The 16444-nt window shown below is 53.9% G+C and overlaps 4 protein-coding genes across 4 annotated transcripts; 2 read left to right on the forward strand and 2 right to left on the reverse strand.

Moving 5' to 3' along the window:
* Positions 1–6412: 6412 nt before the first annotated feature.
* Positions 6413–8136, forward strand: CH63R_10642 (Integral membrane protein; the record flags this gene model as incomplete). Its single annotated transcript, XM_018305616.1, has 4 exons — positions 6413–6695; positions 6770–6837; positions 6905–7269; positions 7371–8136. The coding sequence occupies 4 exons, from the start codon at positions 6413–6415 to the stop codon at positions 8134–8136; spliced, it is 1482 nt and encodes a 493-aa protein (XP_018155040.1).
* A 191-nt stretch (positions 8137–8327) lies between these two features.
* CH63R_10643 (Methanesulfonate monooxygenase) lies at positions 8328–9509 on the reverse strand (the record flags this gene model as incomplete). The annotated part of the gene is made up of 1 exon (XM_018305617.1): positions 8328–9509. The coding sequence occupies one exon, from the start codon at positions 9507–9509 to the stop codon at positions 8328–8330; it is 1182 nt and encodes a 393-aa protein (XP_018155041.1).
* A 584-nt stretch (positions 9510–10093) lies between these two features.
* CH63R_10644 (Beta-glucosidase) lies at positions 10094–12937 on the reverse strand (the record flags this gene model as incomplete). Its single annotated transcript, XM_018305618.1, has 5 exons — positions 10094–10795; positions 10862–11538; positions 11596–12562; positions 12673–12720; positions 12773–12937. 5 exons carry the CDS (start codon positions 12935–12937, stop codon positions 10094–10096), a joined length of 2559 nt encoding a protein of 852 aa, XP_018155042.1.
* Positions 12938–14526: 1589 nt separating this feature from the next.
* CH63R_10645 (C6 zinc finger protein) lies at positions 14527–16015 on the forward strand (the record flags this gene model as incomplete). Its single annotated transcript, XM_018305619.1, has 2 exons — positions 14527–14576; positions 14701–16015. The coding sequence occupies 2 exons, from the start codon at positions 14527–14529 to the stop codon at positions 16013–16015; spliced, it is 1365 nt and encodes a 454-aa protein (XP_018155043.1).
* Positions 16016–16444: the final 429 nt, after the last annotated feature.

The raw sequence follows: 16444 nt of genomic DNA on the forward strand, positions 1-16444 counted from the left end.
TGTTTCGTAGGAACCCGTTCTCTTGGTTGACCGCCGCGGCGAGAGGCCAAGAGGGCGAGAGGACGAGAGGACGAGGTGGGGCAGACACTCACAATCAGAGATGAGCTTGCGTGATGAGAGGGGCAACGCCTAGAACCGTCACGGTACCTGACTATTGGGCGTGGTGGGATTCAGATTGACTGCGCTGCAAGGAACCCGACGGGTCTTACTGCAAGGGCAAATGAAGGTCTTGTCTGAGACGTAGACATCAGACCATGGCACACACACGGCCAGAGACTTGGCAGGGACAAATAGCCCGCCCGGCACCCCGGGTGAAAAGGGAGGAGGAGGTCTTTTTCTCCCCTGCTCCCAGCGGCGAGGAGAAACTCGAGAGACCTCCGGGATGCCGCTGATTGGGTAGAGAGGTCGGAAGAAGAAAACGGCCGGCCTAGGAGCCTGTAGTCCGCGGCAAATCCGCTCGGAATAAGCAAGCGTTGTTCGCTGATGCGAGAGTAGGGATCGAAGTCCCGGCTCTGCTGCACGTGCAAGTCACATTCGACGAAGGTCTTCAGAAGCCCTGCATCGGGGATACGGACGAGAAACAAGTGTGCCACAAGCCATAGCTGACAGCTGCAAGAAACGGAAAAAAAAAACCCCCCATCCCGTTATTTGCGCCCTGATCTCACTCTTGATCAGGGCTGAGAACCAACACAAGCATCGTGGGAGCCGCAGTAGCTTAGCTCGTCGTATCCCTGCGAGATAGTGTCCCAAAAACTGCCAGCAGTGGACTCGTCGAGCCAGATCAACCATGACACATGGTGATGACGTGCCGGGGGAGGGGGGTAAGAAGGATATTCCACGGTCGAGGCCTCCCACCAGCGCGGAGTAGGGTTTTTATGTGACGGTGTGACGAAGAAGCCGATGATAGAGTCTCAAGTCCACTAACAGTAGATGGGTCTGACGACTGCTCGTAACCAAGCTCTCACATGGTCCTCGTTACACCTTCGATGTACAGAGAGCCCTGATGGCATGTCAAGAGCGTTCAAAAAAAAAAAAAGCCTTCTCGCGAGCTGAGTTCCAAGACCTTTCGCTCGGATCATGGCTTCGTAATCGAACGCGCTGGACTCGGGCGATTGTGGCTCCAAGATACTGAGCGGCTGAGATTCACAACCTCGTTCTGCCCTCCATTGTTCAGCTCGTGCAAGAAGTTTCAAGCCTGTTTCTGCCGAACCCCCCCCCCCCCCCCCAAACCCTAAAGAACAATCAATAATGAATGGAAAGAAAAACACGAGGGATGCCTCCACGCCGTCATTTCCCTGGAACCCCTTGAGACATTGATGGATACCGCCTCGCGGGCTAGACTATGGACGTGCCGAATGTCTCAAGCGAAGCGATGAGCATGGCCTTCCAGTCGCCGACAGAAAAGAACAAGAGACAGCGGGAGCTGAATGACCTCGTTATCTGACCCCCAAACTTGAAAGTTTGTGTTGGATGTCAGAGTCAAGGGTGCCACGATGACTTTTGACGTGATCTCCCAGCGGAAGGATACCGCCGCCACGCATGCCCGGAGTTGAGCATAGACGTTGCGAATGACCTGCTACGACAGGGAAATTGGGATAGATCCCCGAGCAGGCGTTTTGTATGTCTATTCCATGCCTTGGCAAGATGTTCGAACGGATGGGAGGCAACCGTTGAGCAAGCAGCAGTTTAGATATAAGTCAACATACCCACATCTGGCCCCCCCCCCACATCTGGCCCCCCCAAAAATGCCTCATCACCATCACCAGCCTCCTATTTTCACCAACTTCACCACATCACAACATTTACAGTTTTTAACCAAATGACTTCATTTTTTCTACATAACCTTTTATAGTCCTTATGGGCAAATACACCGAGTATGAGGTCAAACAGGCCTTAGATGCCGTCGCCAATGGCCAGTCTATTCACAAGGCATCATCTGAATGGGGGATCCCAAGGTCAACACTTCGTCATCGACTCCAAGGTGTCCAAGCAAGGACAGCTGCCTTCTGTGACCTCCAGAGGTTATCCCCAGATCAGGAGGCTAAGCTGGCTGAATGGGTGCGAATCCAGCATGCCCTTGGCCTTGCCCCAACTCATCAACAAGTGAGGGTATTCGCAGGAAGGATCCTTCATGCTATAGGGGACACAGAGCCTATAGGAAAGGGATGGATCCAAGCCTTCTTGAAGAGAAATCCATCAGTCAAGGTGCAGAGAAGTCGCCCTATAGATTCAAGACGTATTAATGGGGCATCTACTGAGGTCATCAGGGACTGGTTCAAACTCCTCGCCATACCAGAGATCAAGGGCATTAAACCAGCCAATAGATACAACATGGATGAGACTGGTATCCTTGAGGGCCAAGGATCTAATGGGCTAGTGCTAGGCATGTCTGAGACGAAGTCTGTCCGCAAGAAACAGCCTGGATCAAGGGCATGGGTATCCATCATCGAATGCATCTCTGCCCTGGGCCATGCCCTTGATCCCCTCATCATATATAAGGGCAAGACAGTCCAGCAGCAGTGGTTTCCTCTAGACCTTGGCCCTTATAAAGGATGGCAGTTCACTGCAACAGAGAATGGATGGACTACAGACGACACTGCAGTTGAATGGCTGCAGAAGGTCTTCATCCCTCAGACTGTCTCCCAGGGCAAGGAGGGCAAGGAGGAGGCCAGACTGCTTGTTGTTGATGGCCATGGGAGTCACACAACGACGGAATTTATGTGGCTCTGCTATATTAATAACATCCACCTATTGTTCTTGCCACCACACACCTCCCATGTCCTCCAGCCACTTGACCAGTCAGTCTTCAGCCCTGTAAAGGCAGCCTATAGGAAGGAGCTTGGATACCTCAGTCAGTGGAATGACTCTACTATTGTAGGCAAGAGGAACTTTATAGGCTGTTATCAGAAGGCTCGTCTGGCAGGCCTGACAATGCAGAACATCAAGAGTGGATGGAAATGGACTGGACTATGGCCTGTCTCTATGGCGAAGCCTCTTATGAGCTCATTACTGCTCCCATCAACACCAGGGCCATTAGATCAGGCCTGCAAAGGGCAGTCTGGAGGCAAGGAAGCTGAGGGATGGGCATCTGCGTCATCTGCAGTGGTGTGGTCGACGCCAAGGAAGATGAAGGATCTGGCTGGCCAACTGAAGCTATTCACAGAGCTGGATAATGACGCCAGTACTCAACGCCTCCTTTTCATGAAGGTGAAAAAAGGGTTCAGTGAAAAGGCATATGAGCTGGCAACTGCCCAGCACAAGCTGGAGCTTCTGCAGGCCCAAGTGGCCAATACTGCAGTGAGGAAAAGGAAGGCAGTCCAGCTGGATCCTAACACTAAGTTTGCCACTATCTCAGACGTGCAGAAGGCGCAGGTTGAGGCTGGTGAAAAAGAGGATACTGCAGGTGAATCCAGCGAGTCTGATTTACCTAGTGAAGCTGAAGACTGTATTGTAGTGGCATCTAGAAGAGGGCAGTAATTAAGTGAAAATGGTGGTGATGTTGGAGATGGCTTCATTTTTGGGGGGGCCAGATGTGGGGGGGGGCCAGATGTGGGTATGTTGACTTAGAGAGAGATTGAATCCACCCATCGGCATCGGCTCATGGCTGCTACAAGTCGAGGTCACCTCATTTCCAATCAACAACTGCGTCATGGGCAACCTGAGCATCGGAAACAGGAAAAGTGCATTAGTTCGAAGTTGACTGCCGTGCCTCAGGAATGCATTTGACTCAGGCACATCAAGTAACTGCCAGATCTGCAGCGGGACTATTTTAATCCCACGGTCTTAGATCCCAATCTCGTCTTCCGGTTGGTTGACGACCGGCGTCCAACAGACTCAGTCGCCCTCGATAGACTTATCTTTCCGAAGGGAGCAATGTCTGTGAAAGAACACGGGGGAGCTGGCTACCAGAACTGGCGTCATAGTAGAATCAGAATCGGATCTTCGACGACGTCTTCTTTGTGACGGCTGCTGCTGTGGCACCGACGCCAGGTTTCCTGCCGGCACATGCACCGAGACACATGGCTTGCGCGTGGTTATTGTCACCAGGGAGCAAGCGGCCTTCTACACTATTGGACAATCGTCAAGATAGGTCTTCTTGCTGTCACTGTTTCCTTTTCATTTGTTGGGTTGCATGTTCTACCCTACATTAGAACTCCGATGATCACTGTCAGGGGTTTTACTTCTTGACCGAGTTTCATCGTTGAGTCAAAAGAAGACTCAGTCACTTGGAATCACTGTACAGACGGATGTCAGGGGCTATGGTATATGGAGCAAGGCGTCAACAGATAGGGAGGGCGGCTATTCTAATCTCCGCTCGTATTTCACACCCTCTTGTAAGAAAGAGGTCCCTTCTATAAATAGGCTGGGAGCAACAGAGCCTCTTCCAATCTCTCAAGAGTGTCCCTCTAGATCGGAATCATGGAAGAAGGTACACCAGTTGAAATTTGCGGAACTTTGGAGTGTCAGTTACTGAAACCCCAGACATTTGTCATGTCACATCAATCCGCACAATGCCATTTCATTATCTCGGACAACAACGAATTCGTATTTGCAATGACAGCACCTGCTAATTCTCACGCACTGACCAAAGACGGAATAGTCTCGTACTCTAGAACAGTTTGCAAAGACTTTCCCTCGGGAATCATTCCTCCTTTTTCCTTGGTTAAAGTAAGCTGCTGCATTGGATCCCAGTGGACACCAAAAATGGAATTCTGGGACCTTTCAAGATGTTCTCTGGATATCAAAACAACCAAGATGAACAGTTACAAAATCTTATGAGAAGTATGTTGCTCGGATTCCTTCACCTGATTTGTTACCCGTATCTCTAGGAATAGTCCCTCACAAAGCGAGTTGGCCTCGAAAGAACAGAAGAACAAAGAGCCCGCAGCACCCGGCAACGGCCAGAGCGTACAAAGCGCCCGTGGCCGCAACTGCGACTTGTGACAGATGGCCGAAGCCATGTTCAAGGAATTTGCCAGTCTTTGGGGCGATTCGATCCCGGGCGACGAATAATGATCGATAGCCTTTCAAGCCGACCGCCCACGGCCCATTTCGTTCTCCTCTCGACTACGAGTGATCGATGAGAGTATACTTGCTGCGACGCGCCACTTGAGGGTGAGGAAAAAGTCATTTTAAGGTTAACCCGGGCAACACTTAGGCCTCCGTGACTTCATGACTTTATGAAGCGTGGCTGGTGTCTGGCTGGTTCCTTGACGAGCAGCATGATCCTCGCATGTTGCATCCTGGTCCCCTGGCCAGACCGGGCAGGGTTACGGGGAAAGAGTCATGATATCAAAATCGAAAGGTCTTGATTGGGCCGAAAGATGTGTGGATCCTGTAGCTTCAGCAGATGAGATTGGAATCCGATGCGCCGAGGTGTATCTCCTAGACTGCCTGCTCGTCTTCAACAGACATGCGGCGGATGAACAAGTAAGAGAGTAATTTGCCCCGGGGCATAACGCCACAACGCCACGCTACGGACTGAATAGCGGTGTTCCCGAGTGATTGCATCATGGCTTGCTTTGACAGGGTCGATCGGTCGATTCTGGGGCCTGTTACAATAGATCTCTAAGCAAGCGGGAGGTGCCCCAGCTTCGTAGTGCCACGAGAATCGCGTCCAAGTGGAGTGCACCAGACTAATGAAAGCTGGAGTTTCCGTGAGTGGTGCAAACATGGCAGTATGGCAGTCTTCGTTTCAGCCTCCATCACGACCAGCCACCTCCGTCGTCCATTCAACGTTTGATGAATGTTCTTGATTATAATGAGACAAGCTTTTCCTGGAATGGGTCAACTGGACGAACCTGACACTGGCTCATTCCCGTGGGCAGGTCTCAGGCTGAAATCGAGCTGGGGTTTGCTCCGAGTTGCTCCCACGTCTGCAGAGCAATATGGCAGATCTCTCTGTACGAAGAAGAATGGTCAAGATAAGAATTGTGGACAAACGGCATAAAACAAAATGTCAAGACCGGGCGAGTGATCGCTTGCTGACAAGCTGGGTGCGATCTGGAAAATCGGTCGCCGGATCCGGAGGGAGATGGTTCACAAGTAGACTCGGTCTCTGAGACATTTCGACGAACGCGTGCTAAAGGGCTGGTAGCGGCAGCTCTAGCACGATGGAACGCCCAAAGTGGCGTCCTGTATATTTGGTTTTCTTCCCTTGGACTTGGATTCCGAATCTCATTCTTTCACTCCTTTCATCGCTGTCCCCGTTGCAGTCGGTACGCATCGAGTGACCTCCCTCTTCACGCAACAGAAAACACGTTTAAGAAGAAGAACCCTGGGAGTCAACTACGTCTGGAGTCTCCCTTGTGACAGCGCGATAACCGCCACATCGTTGTCCCCTGGGAACGCTCGTCTCCCGAACGACGGCACTCGACCGCCCGATGCACCGATGAGCGAACCGATCGATTCAATGCTGATCTTGTACAGTCCTCCGAAGGAAGACATGGATCCGTCGCCGTCCGGCAACGACGCAAGGGTTGGGATAACCGACGGTGTTCTTCCTGAAAACTCGCACGAAAATCTCGTCGACCTCATCATCGGCGTAACCAGCGCCTTGCTGGCCGTCACAACCATATTCGTCGCGCTGCGGATCTACGTTAGAGCGTTCCTCATAAAGAAATGGAGAGCAGATGACACGATGCTTGTCTGTTCGTTCTTTGCGGTCGTATTTCACGATACCATGATCTGTCTCGGTGAGTCCTCCCGTGTGCTTGAGGCGCGGTGGTTGGACACGGCTTTTCAGGCCGCTGACTATACGAAACAAAAGGCACGAGATTCGGTCTTGGAAAGCACGTTTGGATGACGCCAATCAAGACGATTATCAAAGGCCAAAAGGTAGAGTTGTTGTTGGTCCTGTTCCCTTCGGGCTGCACTCAGGTAATTACTCACTGCGCACTTCTAGCTTGCCATGTCCATCATCATGCTGTATAACATCGCCTTCATCTCAATCAAGATTGCGTTTCTGCTTCAGTACCGCCGCGTGTTCCCGCTGCCGAAAGTAGAGCTGCTCTGCAACATCGGAATCGCGTTCCTCGTCGTCTTCGGCTTATCTACCCTCATCTCTGCGGGGGTCACCTACGACATCATATTTCGCAACAACTACTGGAATTCACCCATCAACATACTGGGATGGTGGCTAGCAAACGCCTCCCTGCATCTGGTCACGGATATTCTTATATTCATTCTGCCTTTACCACTACTGGGCATGCTCAAACTGCACAAGCCGCAGAAGCTGGCGTTATTTGCTAGCTTCTCACTAGGTTTCTTGTAAGCCACGCCCCTGGTTCCTCGGATTATGCTGGCCTCCTGTCATGCTTTGGAATGGCCGTGACCGATTACGCGCACCAAAGCTCACATGCTGCCTTTAGGACTTGTGCTATATCCATAATTCGAATCATCACGCTCCCGGGATCTCTTGACACAGTCGATCAGACATATGAGAGTACGCCGACCACCCTTTGGTCCATTGCCGAACTCTCAAGTGCCGTCATATGCTGCTGTATTCCAACGCTGCGCCCGCTGGTTCAGAGATCCCGGTACCTCCCCGGCGGAAGCGCGTCTGGCGGAAGCGACTTCAGCAACACGCCCCGTTCCCGGCCCGCCCTGCCACAACCCAACGACAGGATATCTTCGTCGATAAGTTGCGCTTCCGACACTGCAATGAGGAAGCACAGGCCGAGCTTCACCTGGAAGCGCAGCCGGCAACGCAGCGAGCAGTCGACCATTGCAGGAGTCGACGATATCGAGCCGATGCCCGGCACGCCAATGCTGCCCGTCACGCCAATGCTGCCTGTGACGCCGATGATGCCGGCAATGCCGGTCATGGCGGCCATGCCAACGGTAGAGGTGAACGGTGTGCGGAGGGAAAGCGGCGGGACGGTCGAGAGCGTAGGGCCTCAGCAGCAGCGAAGGAACAGCGTCAGGAGTAGTGTGTATAGCGACCGCAGCCTTGCTTTGGGAGACGGAGGGTTGCGTCGGGACTTGAGTTTACGGAGACACATGAGCATGGCGTTGACCGAGAGGGACTCGGATGACGATGTCTACTACTTCGGGGTCACGGAGGAACAAGTGGACCTCGAGTGTCCGACGCCTTTGAGCCCGCCACCCAAATCTCGAAAGTCAACGAGTGAATAAATAGCGAGAATTTCGTCTAGATTTTCTTGTCAAAATGGCGAGCGGTTACTGATAGCAGGCTCTTGCGAGCGTGCGGTCCAACGGTATATAGTTCTTATGACAGCCATAGTTCTCAATGCAAGCGGTAGTTGCGTCTTTGCACCTCTTGTTTTTGCCGCTGCTATCTCTAATGTTGGTTCGTCATGATCTCCTTATTCCACTCGCAAACCAGATTCTTTCAGCAATGGCAGTATCTTCTGGCCGAAATACTCCAAGTCTGGGGCAAAGTCGTAGAAGTTGATCTGGACACCATCGATGCCGATCTTGTGCAAGGCGTCTAACTGCTGAACCACCTCTTCCGGCGACCCAATGATCTCGATGTTGCCGCCGAGGTTGAGGCCCTTCTTCTCCTTGGCGTCCTTGCGCCCTCTCCAGGCGTGCGCATCGCTGTCATATGCCCCGTTTGCCGTGCCGAACTTCTTGGTCCCCGCCTGGATTCTGGTCCCCTCGGCAATGCTCTCAGCATAGGACCAGGCTTCCTCGGACGTGTCTTTTGAGACGATAATGGGGTTGATGATGATCTTGACTGTTCGGCCCTTGGCCCTGACAGCCGCCCTGATAGAGGCGATGTGATCCGGGAGAGTCTCCAATGCGCTGTCAATGTGCGCCGTTCCCGGCGAGGTGATGAAGATCAAGTCGGAATACTGTGCGGCGAAGTCGATGCCAGCAGGCGAACCCGTGGCATTCACAAGGATGGGTCTGCCAAACTGCGGTTTGGGAGTGATCCAGGCGTTCTCGAGCTGCCACGGCGACACTTTCCCCTTGTAGGAGATGTTCTCGGTCTCGCCCCAGAGACTGTTGACGACGTCGAACAGCTCTCCGGCCATCTGGTACCGCTTATCGTGCTCGATGCGTTGCCGACCAAACATCTCGTGCTCTACCGCCCTGTGGCCGGTGACGACGTTGATGCCCCATCGGCCCTTGGCGATGTGGTCCAAGGTAGCGCCGTACTTGGCGATGTGAAGCGGGTGGAGCGGCCCGTAGAGGACATGCATCGTCGAGATAAGGAGGATGGACTTGGTGACGGCCGCCATGGCGCCCAGCGCGACGAAGGCGTCCAGGGAAGCCTCGCCGTCGTAGCCGCCCTTGGGCAGCCACTGCGTACGACTGAAGGCCAATTCGAAACCGAGCTCCTCGGCCCTGCGGACGAGTTCGACGTTGTAGTCAAACGTCCAGCTGTTTGTCGTGGGCTGTGTGGAAAAGTTGATGTCTTGGAGGTTGAGGAAGAGGCCGAGGAGCAACGGCTGACGGGCGGCCCTGCTCAGTGGACTATCCTCGAAGTCGAACGGCCCTTTCAGCGCGGGGCCGCCCTCACGCACCGATGAAGCAGACATGAAAAGATGGTTTTGCTTAGTGACTCGAGTTTGGATATGGGAAAGCCGGACTTCTTCGGCAGCGCGATGTTGAAGCTCTCGTTATTACCTGTCCGATAGCGTAGATACGGTTCGAGGCTTTGTTCTTATTGATAACTAAATACGTCAGATATGTAGGTTGCAGATGGCGTGTGATTGAGGAGGGATGTCGAGATTACCTCCTGAGCCTATCGTTCTCGCTTGTGGAAACCAACCATCTCCGCCATCGGCTTACACGAAGCACGCCATCGATGGTCACGGATTCCCTTATTAAGCAGCATGTGTTCAGACGGCATCACCCGGGTAAGGGGGATGCCTTTCTGTATAATTAAGTTCTGTGTTTTCCCAGGGGAGCTTATTCAGGATCTGTAACTCGATCTTAGGTCAATCAAAAGCATGTAACACTGGTTGATCTTTACGATAACCACTACGTAGAAGGCTTGATAATGATGCGGAGAGCCAGTTCCCTCTTCCATGCCCCCCTTTTCTCACTTCTCCTAATTGAACTCTTGCTCTGAAGTGAACCGTCGAATGGTATTGTTGTGCATCCCGAGCCGCTTGGAGTCTCAAACGCCTTCCCAGAAGAATGTCTCCGGGAGGTTGAAGCGAGCGCGTGAGATCTCATCCCCTGGCCGGGAGCTTGAAGCCACAATGACGAAGTACTCCCCGGCCTCCGCAACCCATTTGGAGTTCTCCTGGGACCAGTACGAGAGAGAATACTTGTCAAGGGTCATTTCAACCGTCTTGCTCTGGTTGACGGCGAGTAACGTCTTCGCAAAGGCCTTCAGCTCGCGCACAGGCCGCAAAAGAGTGCTCTCCGGGTCGTGGATGTAGACTTGGACGACCTCGGCGCCGTCGTAGGGGCCGGTGTTCGTCACGTCGACCGAGATGATCATCTTGTGCTCTGCGGATGGCTCGAAGGTTTCGGGTACCCGGAGGTTGGAGTACTCGAACGTCGAGTAGGACAGACCCTGCCCGAAGTAGAAGAGCGGATCTCTGTCGACCGACTCGTAATACCGATGGCCGATGAACACTCCCTCGCCGTACACGATGTCGTAGTCGGACTTGGAAAATGTCAGGTACGCAGGTGTATGTTTGATGGACCTCGGGAAGGTCTGTGAGAGTCTGCCGGATGGGTTGGCATTGCCGAAGAGAACGTCAGCGAGACCATGGCCTGTTTCCTGGCCACCAAACCAAGCGTGAACCAGCGTGGCCGCCTTGGGTTCCCATGGCATCTCGATCGGACATCCAGACTGGGTTACGATTACCTAGATGTCGTGATGTGAGTATTGGAGCGCGGTGCCTCTCCGTTGGGACATGAACATGGAACTCACAGCGTCCGGGTTCGCCTCGAGCACGGCTTGTATCAGATCGTCAACGCGGCCGGGAAGCCTGAGATGTTTACGGTCTGCCCCTTCGTATTCGAAATCGGAGGAAAGGCCAGCAACAACAATTGCGACGTCGACGGACTTTGCCAGATCTGCCGCTTCCTTGATGGCAATGTCTTCGTCGATGACCTCGAAACCACCGACACGTCCTGCGAGAGTCAATGCGGTACCGACGCCTCCAGAAAGATCCTCGTTGACTTGAACGACTTCCAGGTCGATGGGTTGCCCTTCGGTGACTGTTGTTTCGCAGAACCTCTCCATGGAAAGCCGGTTGAAGCAGGGCGTGGGCCCTGTCTTGGCCGGCTGATCGGTCCACAAGTCGACGACTTCCTCTCCGTTGATCCTCAGCTTTCCTTTCCCCGAAGTGCTGAACCCGAATCGAAAGGGGCCCGAGGTGGAAGGCGTGTAGGTTGCGCGAGCTCGAGCGTAGAACTTCTTCGGCAGCGAGGCGTGGAAACTTTCCGGGATATCGATCAATTCCTTTTGCGCATGGGCCGATGCCAGGACTTCAGAACCGGGGTTTTCGTCCGGGTTTTCTCCAAAGACCTCGACGGACCACCCGAAGCCTTGATGCTGCGGCCTTTTGGGTGCAAGGTTCTTCAGCAACGGGCTGAACCTGAAAGCTGCGAGTCAAGTTAGCCCAGCATATGCCTCAGCAATACCATTTGGATTAGGCTTACAATGGCATCCGAGAGCATACGAGACGTGTTCCTTGCCAACCTCCTCAACGATGGCGTCGAACGGCGTCACGGAGTAGTACGGTTCGACTTCCGCACTTCCGCCACCGCTCAGAGCGGGGTTCTTGATGTGGTCTCCGATCAAACCGATCCTTGTTTCCCCCGTCTTCTTGATGGGGAGCACTTTGCGGTCGTTCTTCAGCAGCACAATGCTTTCCGAGACCAGCGTGCGAATCAGGCGCTGTTGCTCAGGCGTGTTCGAAGCAGAGAAGTGGCCCGCCGGTTTCGTGTCGGTCACCTTGTTGACAAGGTTGAGGACATTCCTCACGGCATCGTCGATTGCTGCCCGCGAGACCTTTCGACTGTTGACCGCCAGACTCAGACACTTACCCCTCCACTGCGTCGGCCCGGGCATCTCCAAGTCCAGACCTGCATTCAGAGCTTCCGAGGTGCTGTATGTTCCGAACCAATCGCTCATGACGAGCCCCTTGAACCCCCATTCCTCCCGCAGAACCTGCTTCAGAAGCAAAGGGTCCTCGCTGACGTGGACCCCGTTGATTTTGTTGTACGAAGTCATGAAAGTCCAGGGGTCCGAGTCGCGCATGACGAGCTGGAACGGCATGAGATGGACCTCCCGCAACGTCCGCTGCGTCATGCAGACGTTGTCTTCGATGGAGTTATCGGACTGGTCGTGCGCCGCGTAGTGCTTGACGCTGGTCGCGACTCCTCTTTCTTGGACGCCGTTGATGTAGGCTGCCCCCAGGATGCCGCTGAGATAAGGGTCCTCGGCGAAGGCTTCAAATCCTCGACCGAACAGCGGCGAACGTTGGAGGCAGATGGTGGGCGCGAGCAGAACGTGCACCCCTCTCGCCCTCGCTTCTTCGCCGAGGAGGTTCCCGACTTTGTGCAGCAACTCGGCGTTGAATGTTGCTCCCATGCCGGTCGCGGACGGCAACATGGGGCTTGGGTTCTGGAGGGAGATCAGCTACCACTATCACGCGGTCGGTGATAATACAAAGTGTCATTCATCAATCCATCATATGACATGGAATCAACGCAGGGGTCGTGCGCTGTGCTCACCCGAGCAAATGATCGACGGCCACGAATTCCATGAGGCCCGTCTGAGGTCTAGACTAGGGGGTCAGCTTTGTTTACTTTGGTGCTTCAAAGCATGACTGACAACAAGGTCGGGAATGCCACGGTGCGGAAGGCCGGTAGTCCGGAAGGAGCCCTGGCCGGCGAGCAGCTCAATCTTTTCGTCCCAGCTAAGCTGCTTGATCAACGCTTCAACGTCGAGAGGGGGGGTGGTGTCGGTAGTCATCTTGAGATCCGGGACCTTTGTCATCGAGAAGGCTGGAATGCGAGGGACGAACGGGGACGATGCGGACGATGCGGAAGCGGAGGCTTTGGTCGCCAACGGCGTATCTTATGCGATCTGGCGTGTCTCCCTCAAGCGGCCGTCCTTCGGGGTCGAAGAGAAGCAAACCGCCGAGCTGGCCGGTCCGCCGTGGATTCAACGGCCCGATTCGGAGTATCGTCGGTAAACGAGAAGGAACTGTGCCAGTCATGCGTACTTCGAGCGGTCCAACATTGGCCATTTAGGCTAAAGCAACAACTCCCGGAACCCTGTCCGAGGGCTTCCGGAGTCCACGGGGGGGCCCCCCACAAAGCCCACATCCACCTCAGTCCGGGGGACCAGTCGTTGATCTGACACGGGGAATGCCAATGCCGCAGACTCCATTTGGTGGAATCCCCCGCACGAGACTGAGACAGGCTCGATGTGGGCAACGGACATTTAAATCGCCACGTGAGCCGCCAGGGAAATCTCCAAGCCACGAGACCAGAATGTAGGCATACCACGTGCCGGAGGCCACTCGCTGCACCCGAGAAGCGAGAAGGAGACGGTTTAATATCACGTCTGTTGCCAGCTGTGATAGCCATCTCGTGGACTTGACTTTTTGGTGGTTTCAGTCGCCTGTTACCCTCAACCCTAAAGAGCTTCCAAACGACTGCGCGATGGCTCATTCTTTGCTTGCCATACATTTGAATCAAGATCAGTTTGGCTACATTTCAATACTTATCAGAGCCTTTTTGCTGAGCTTCCATGGGACTCGTATGAACGCGAGTTCTTCATCACTTCACCACCAAACCGCCATGAAATTTCTCCAAGTGTTTTGCAGAATCCGTCTGTTTTTCCCTTCGCCAGTCTTGAGATCACGAACTTGACGTCTTTTTCCAGAGTTTCAAATTTTTTTACTTCCGCCGCAGCTATATTCGCTTGTCAACCTTCTGCTCTGACCGGTTAATGTATCGAATCTTGTGTTGTAGGGTTTGAAGGGACAGAAGGCTTAGTCATCTGCCATTGATAAGGACTGCCCCTGACAAATTGAAACCGTTGATGAGAAAACCATACAACCCCAGCCAGCCCTGTCATGTCAGTCATCATACTACTAACCGGCCTGGGTTCCAGGAGTTTAGGGATCTTTAAGACTCATGGGTTTCTTTCTAGGCTTCTCATTTCCCTATACCCGAGCATCTAGCTCATTATGTTCCAACATCATCTCACGAACTTGCCAGCATTCCCGTCAACTAACTACCCTATTATGTAAGTCACGAACAGGAGGACCTGGCTGCCCATAATCGAACCTGAGATGCTTCTCTCACATTGGTCAGCTCGGACAAACCCCATGCTGCCCCCGCAATGGCACGAGCAACAACCAGTCAGGATAGTATCAGCCAGCGCCATCATTTCTTCTTCTCCGCATGATCTTTAGGCCTTAGTTCCGGTGAAGGCGTTTCTCACTCCCTTGGCAACCAGGCTGTGCCTCCGCTCGTACACAGGCTTGCGGCAACGATAGGGGGACGGAAGTGGCTCCAGCGAACCGCGCGGGATTGGCCGGGTGGCCCCGCGCAAAAGTCATCTGGGCAAACACAATGGCTCGAAAGGGTAGCAAGAAGGCCAGGACGGGATGCATCACCTGCAAGTGAGTCTGCCCCAGAGCCGCCCTCTCCCCTCTGGCCATCTGCCGCAGACACTTGGAACGCTGCGCGCGGCTGATGTTAAGTCTCTCCAGTAAAGACGCGCCTAATCTAACTCATCGCCGTCAGGATCCGTAAGGTCAAGTGCGACGAGACGAAGCCGTCGTGCAACCGCTGCATAGCCACCGGCCGCCACTGTGACGGATACCAACCGCCGGGCGGCTCATCGACGAGGAATCTGGAGCTCCGGCACTACCAGCCACACCAAGTGTCCCCCAGTGCAAACGGTCAAAGAGAAGGCCGGGCTTTGCAGTACTTCTGCCAGGAAGCCGGGCCGTACCTGTCGGGCGCCGTGAACCCCGAGTTTTGGCCCCAGTTGGTCATGCAGTTTACCGTGTTTGACTCTGCCACGCGGCACTCCGTTATCGCCATCAGCTCCCTCGCAGAGAGGCTGAAGTACTGGGATAACAAGGCAGAGGGTTTCCGCCTGCGAGACGAGGTTTTCGCTCTCCATCACTACAACGCCGCGATCCGCGACCTGACGACCGGGACCGTCGAGCTGCGTCTGCCTGCGATCTTGCTTGTCTGCCTCCTGTTCACAGCCATCGAGACGCTCCAGTCGAGGCAGATGGTCGCCATCAAGCACTGCAAGCATGGCTTTGAGCTCCTGCAGGATACGGTCACGGTCACCGTCTATCCGTGGATAAGGGAGCATCTCCTCCCCTTTTTTAGACGAACAACCATCATCGCATTCGTACACGGTGATGACCCTGAGGATTTTCCGAATCTGACGGGACTGGAACACCCTATCCCTGCCGGGTTTTCCGTCTATAACGACGCCCAAGTCATGCTCGACGATGTCCTCAGTCGCACATTGCAACTTGTGCGGCGTGCCGACGCCTACCGCCAACACCCTGGGGAACAAAGTCCTGTGCCGCCCAAATTACTAGCTGAACAAGCCAGACTCAATCATTCGTTAAACATCTGGAAGGCCCTTTTCGATGATTACGAATCTCGTGCCTCCTGGTCGCCAGACACACCCGGTCAAGGTCAAGGGGCGGAATACATGTCCAAGGCTTCCCGGTTCGTTCTTTTGTGCCGCCACGAGTCCTGTCGAGTCTGGCTCAATACGGCATTTGGAGGAGATGATTACGACTACAACAAGCACCTCGAAGCATACGAAGCCATGCTGGATGATGTGGGCATCACAAACCCCCAAGTCAAAGCAGTCTTCACGGGCGACGCGTATTTTATCATCGACGTGGGATATCTGCCAGCCATCTCTGTCGTCGCGACGAAGTGCTGGCACCTGGAATCTCGCTTGAAGTCTCTAGGCATGGCGCCGCTTCCCGGCCTTCCCCGAGAGAACCTTTGCCTGCTTGCCCAGGCTGGGGACTGCAACTCCCCGGCGGTAAAGCACACGTTCGGTCACCCAACGCCCTGACCGTCTTGAAATCGAATCATTGAACAAGCCCCACGGTTAAGAAACTACATAGTGCTCAGAGTTTGGGCTCAATCATCTCAGTGGGACCCTGGATGACCCGCAATGACCTTGACGATGTCTATTTATTACCCAGAAACCTCTATCGTTCTTCGCACCCTTGTTGTTGGAGATTATGGTTCTCGAAATTGTCTTCCACCTCGGAGTCATCGCGACAAGCTTTGGCCTTGCCAAAGTCTCGAGTAGTAACACCCTCAAGACTGAAGAGAAAGTCGACGGCAGACTGATCAACGACGTTGCAGACGGAGGTAAGAGTGAAAGTGAAGTCCCGCAGCCCCTTTGGTGGGAGTCTCGGCAGCCACAACGTGAGATAAAGGTTTTCAGCCCAGGCCGAACCCGATGCAAAAGATTGTCACGGCTACGGAGACGCGA

Source organism: Colletotrichum higginsianum (assembly GCF_001672515.1).
Source record: "Colletotrichum higginsianum IMI 349063 chromosome 7 map unlocalized unitig_7, whole genome shotgun sequence".
In the NCBI taxonomy this organism is placed as follows: Eukaryota; Fungi; Ascomycota; class Sordariomycetes; order Glomerellales; family Glomerellaceae; genus Colletotrichum; species Colletotrichum higginsianum.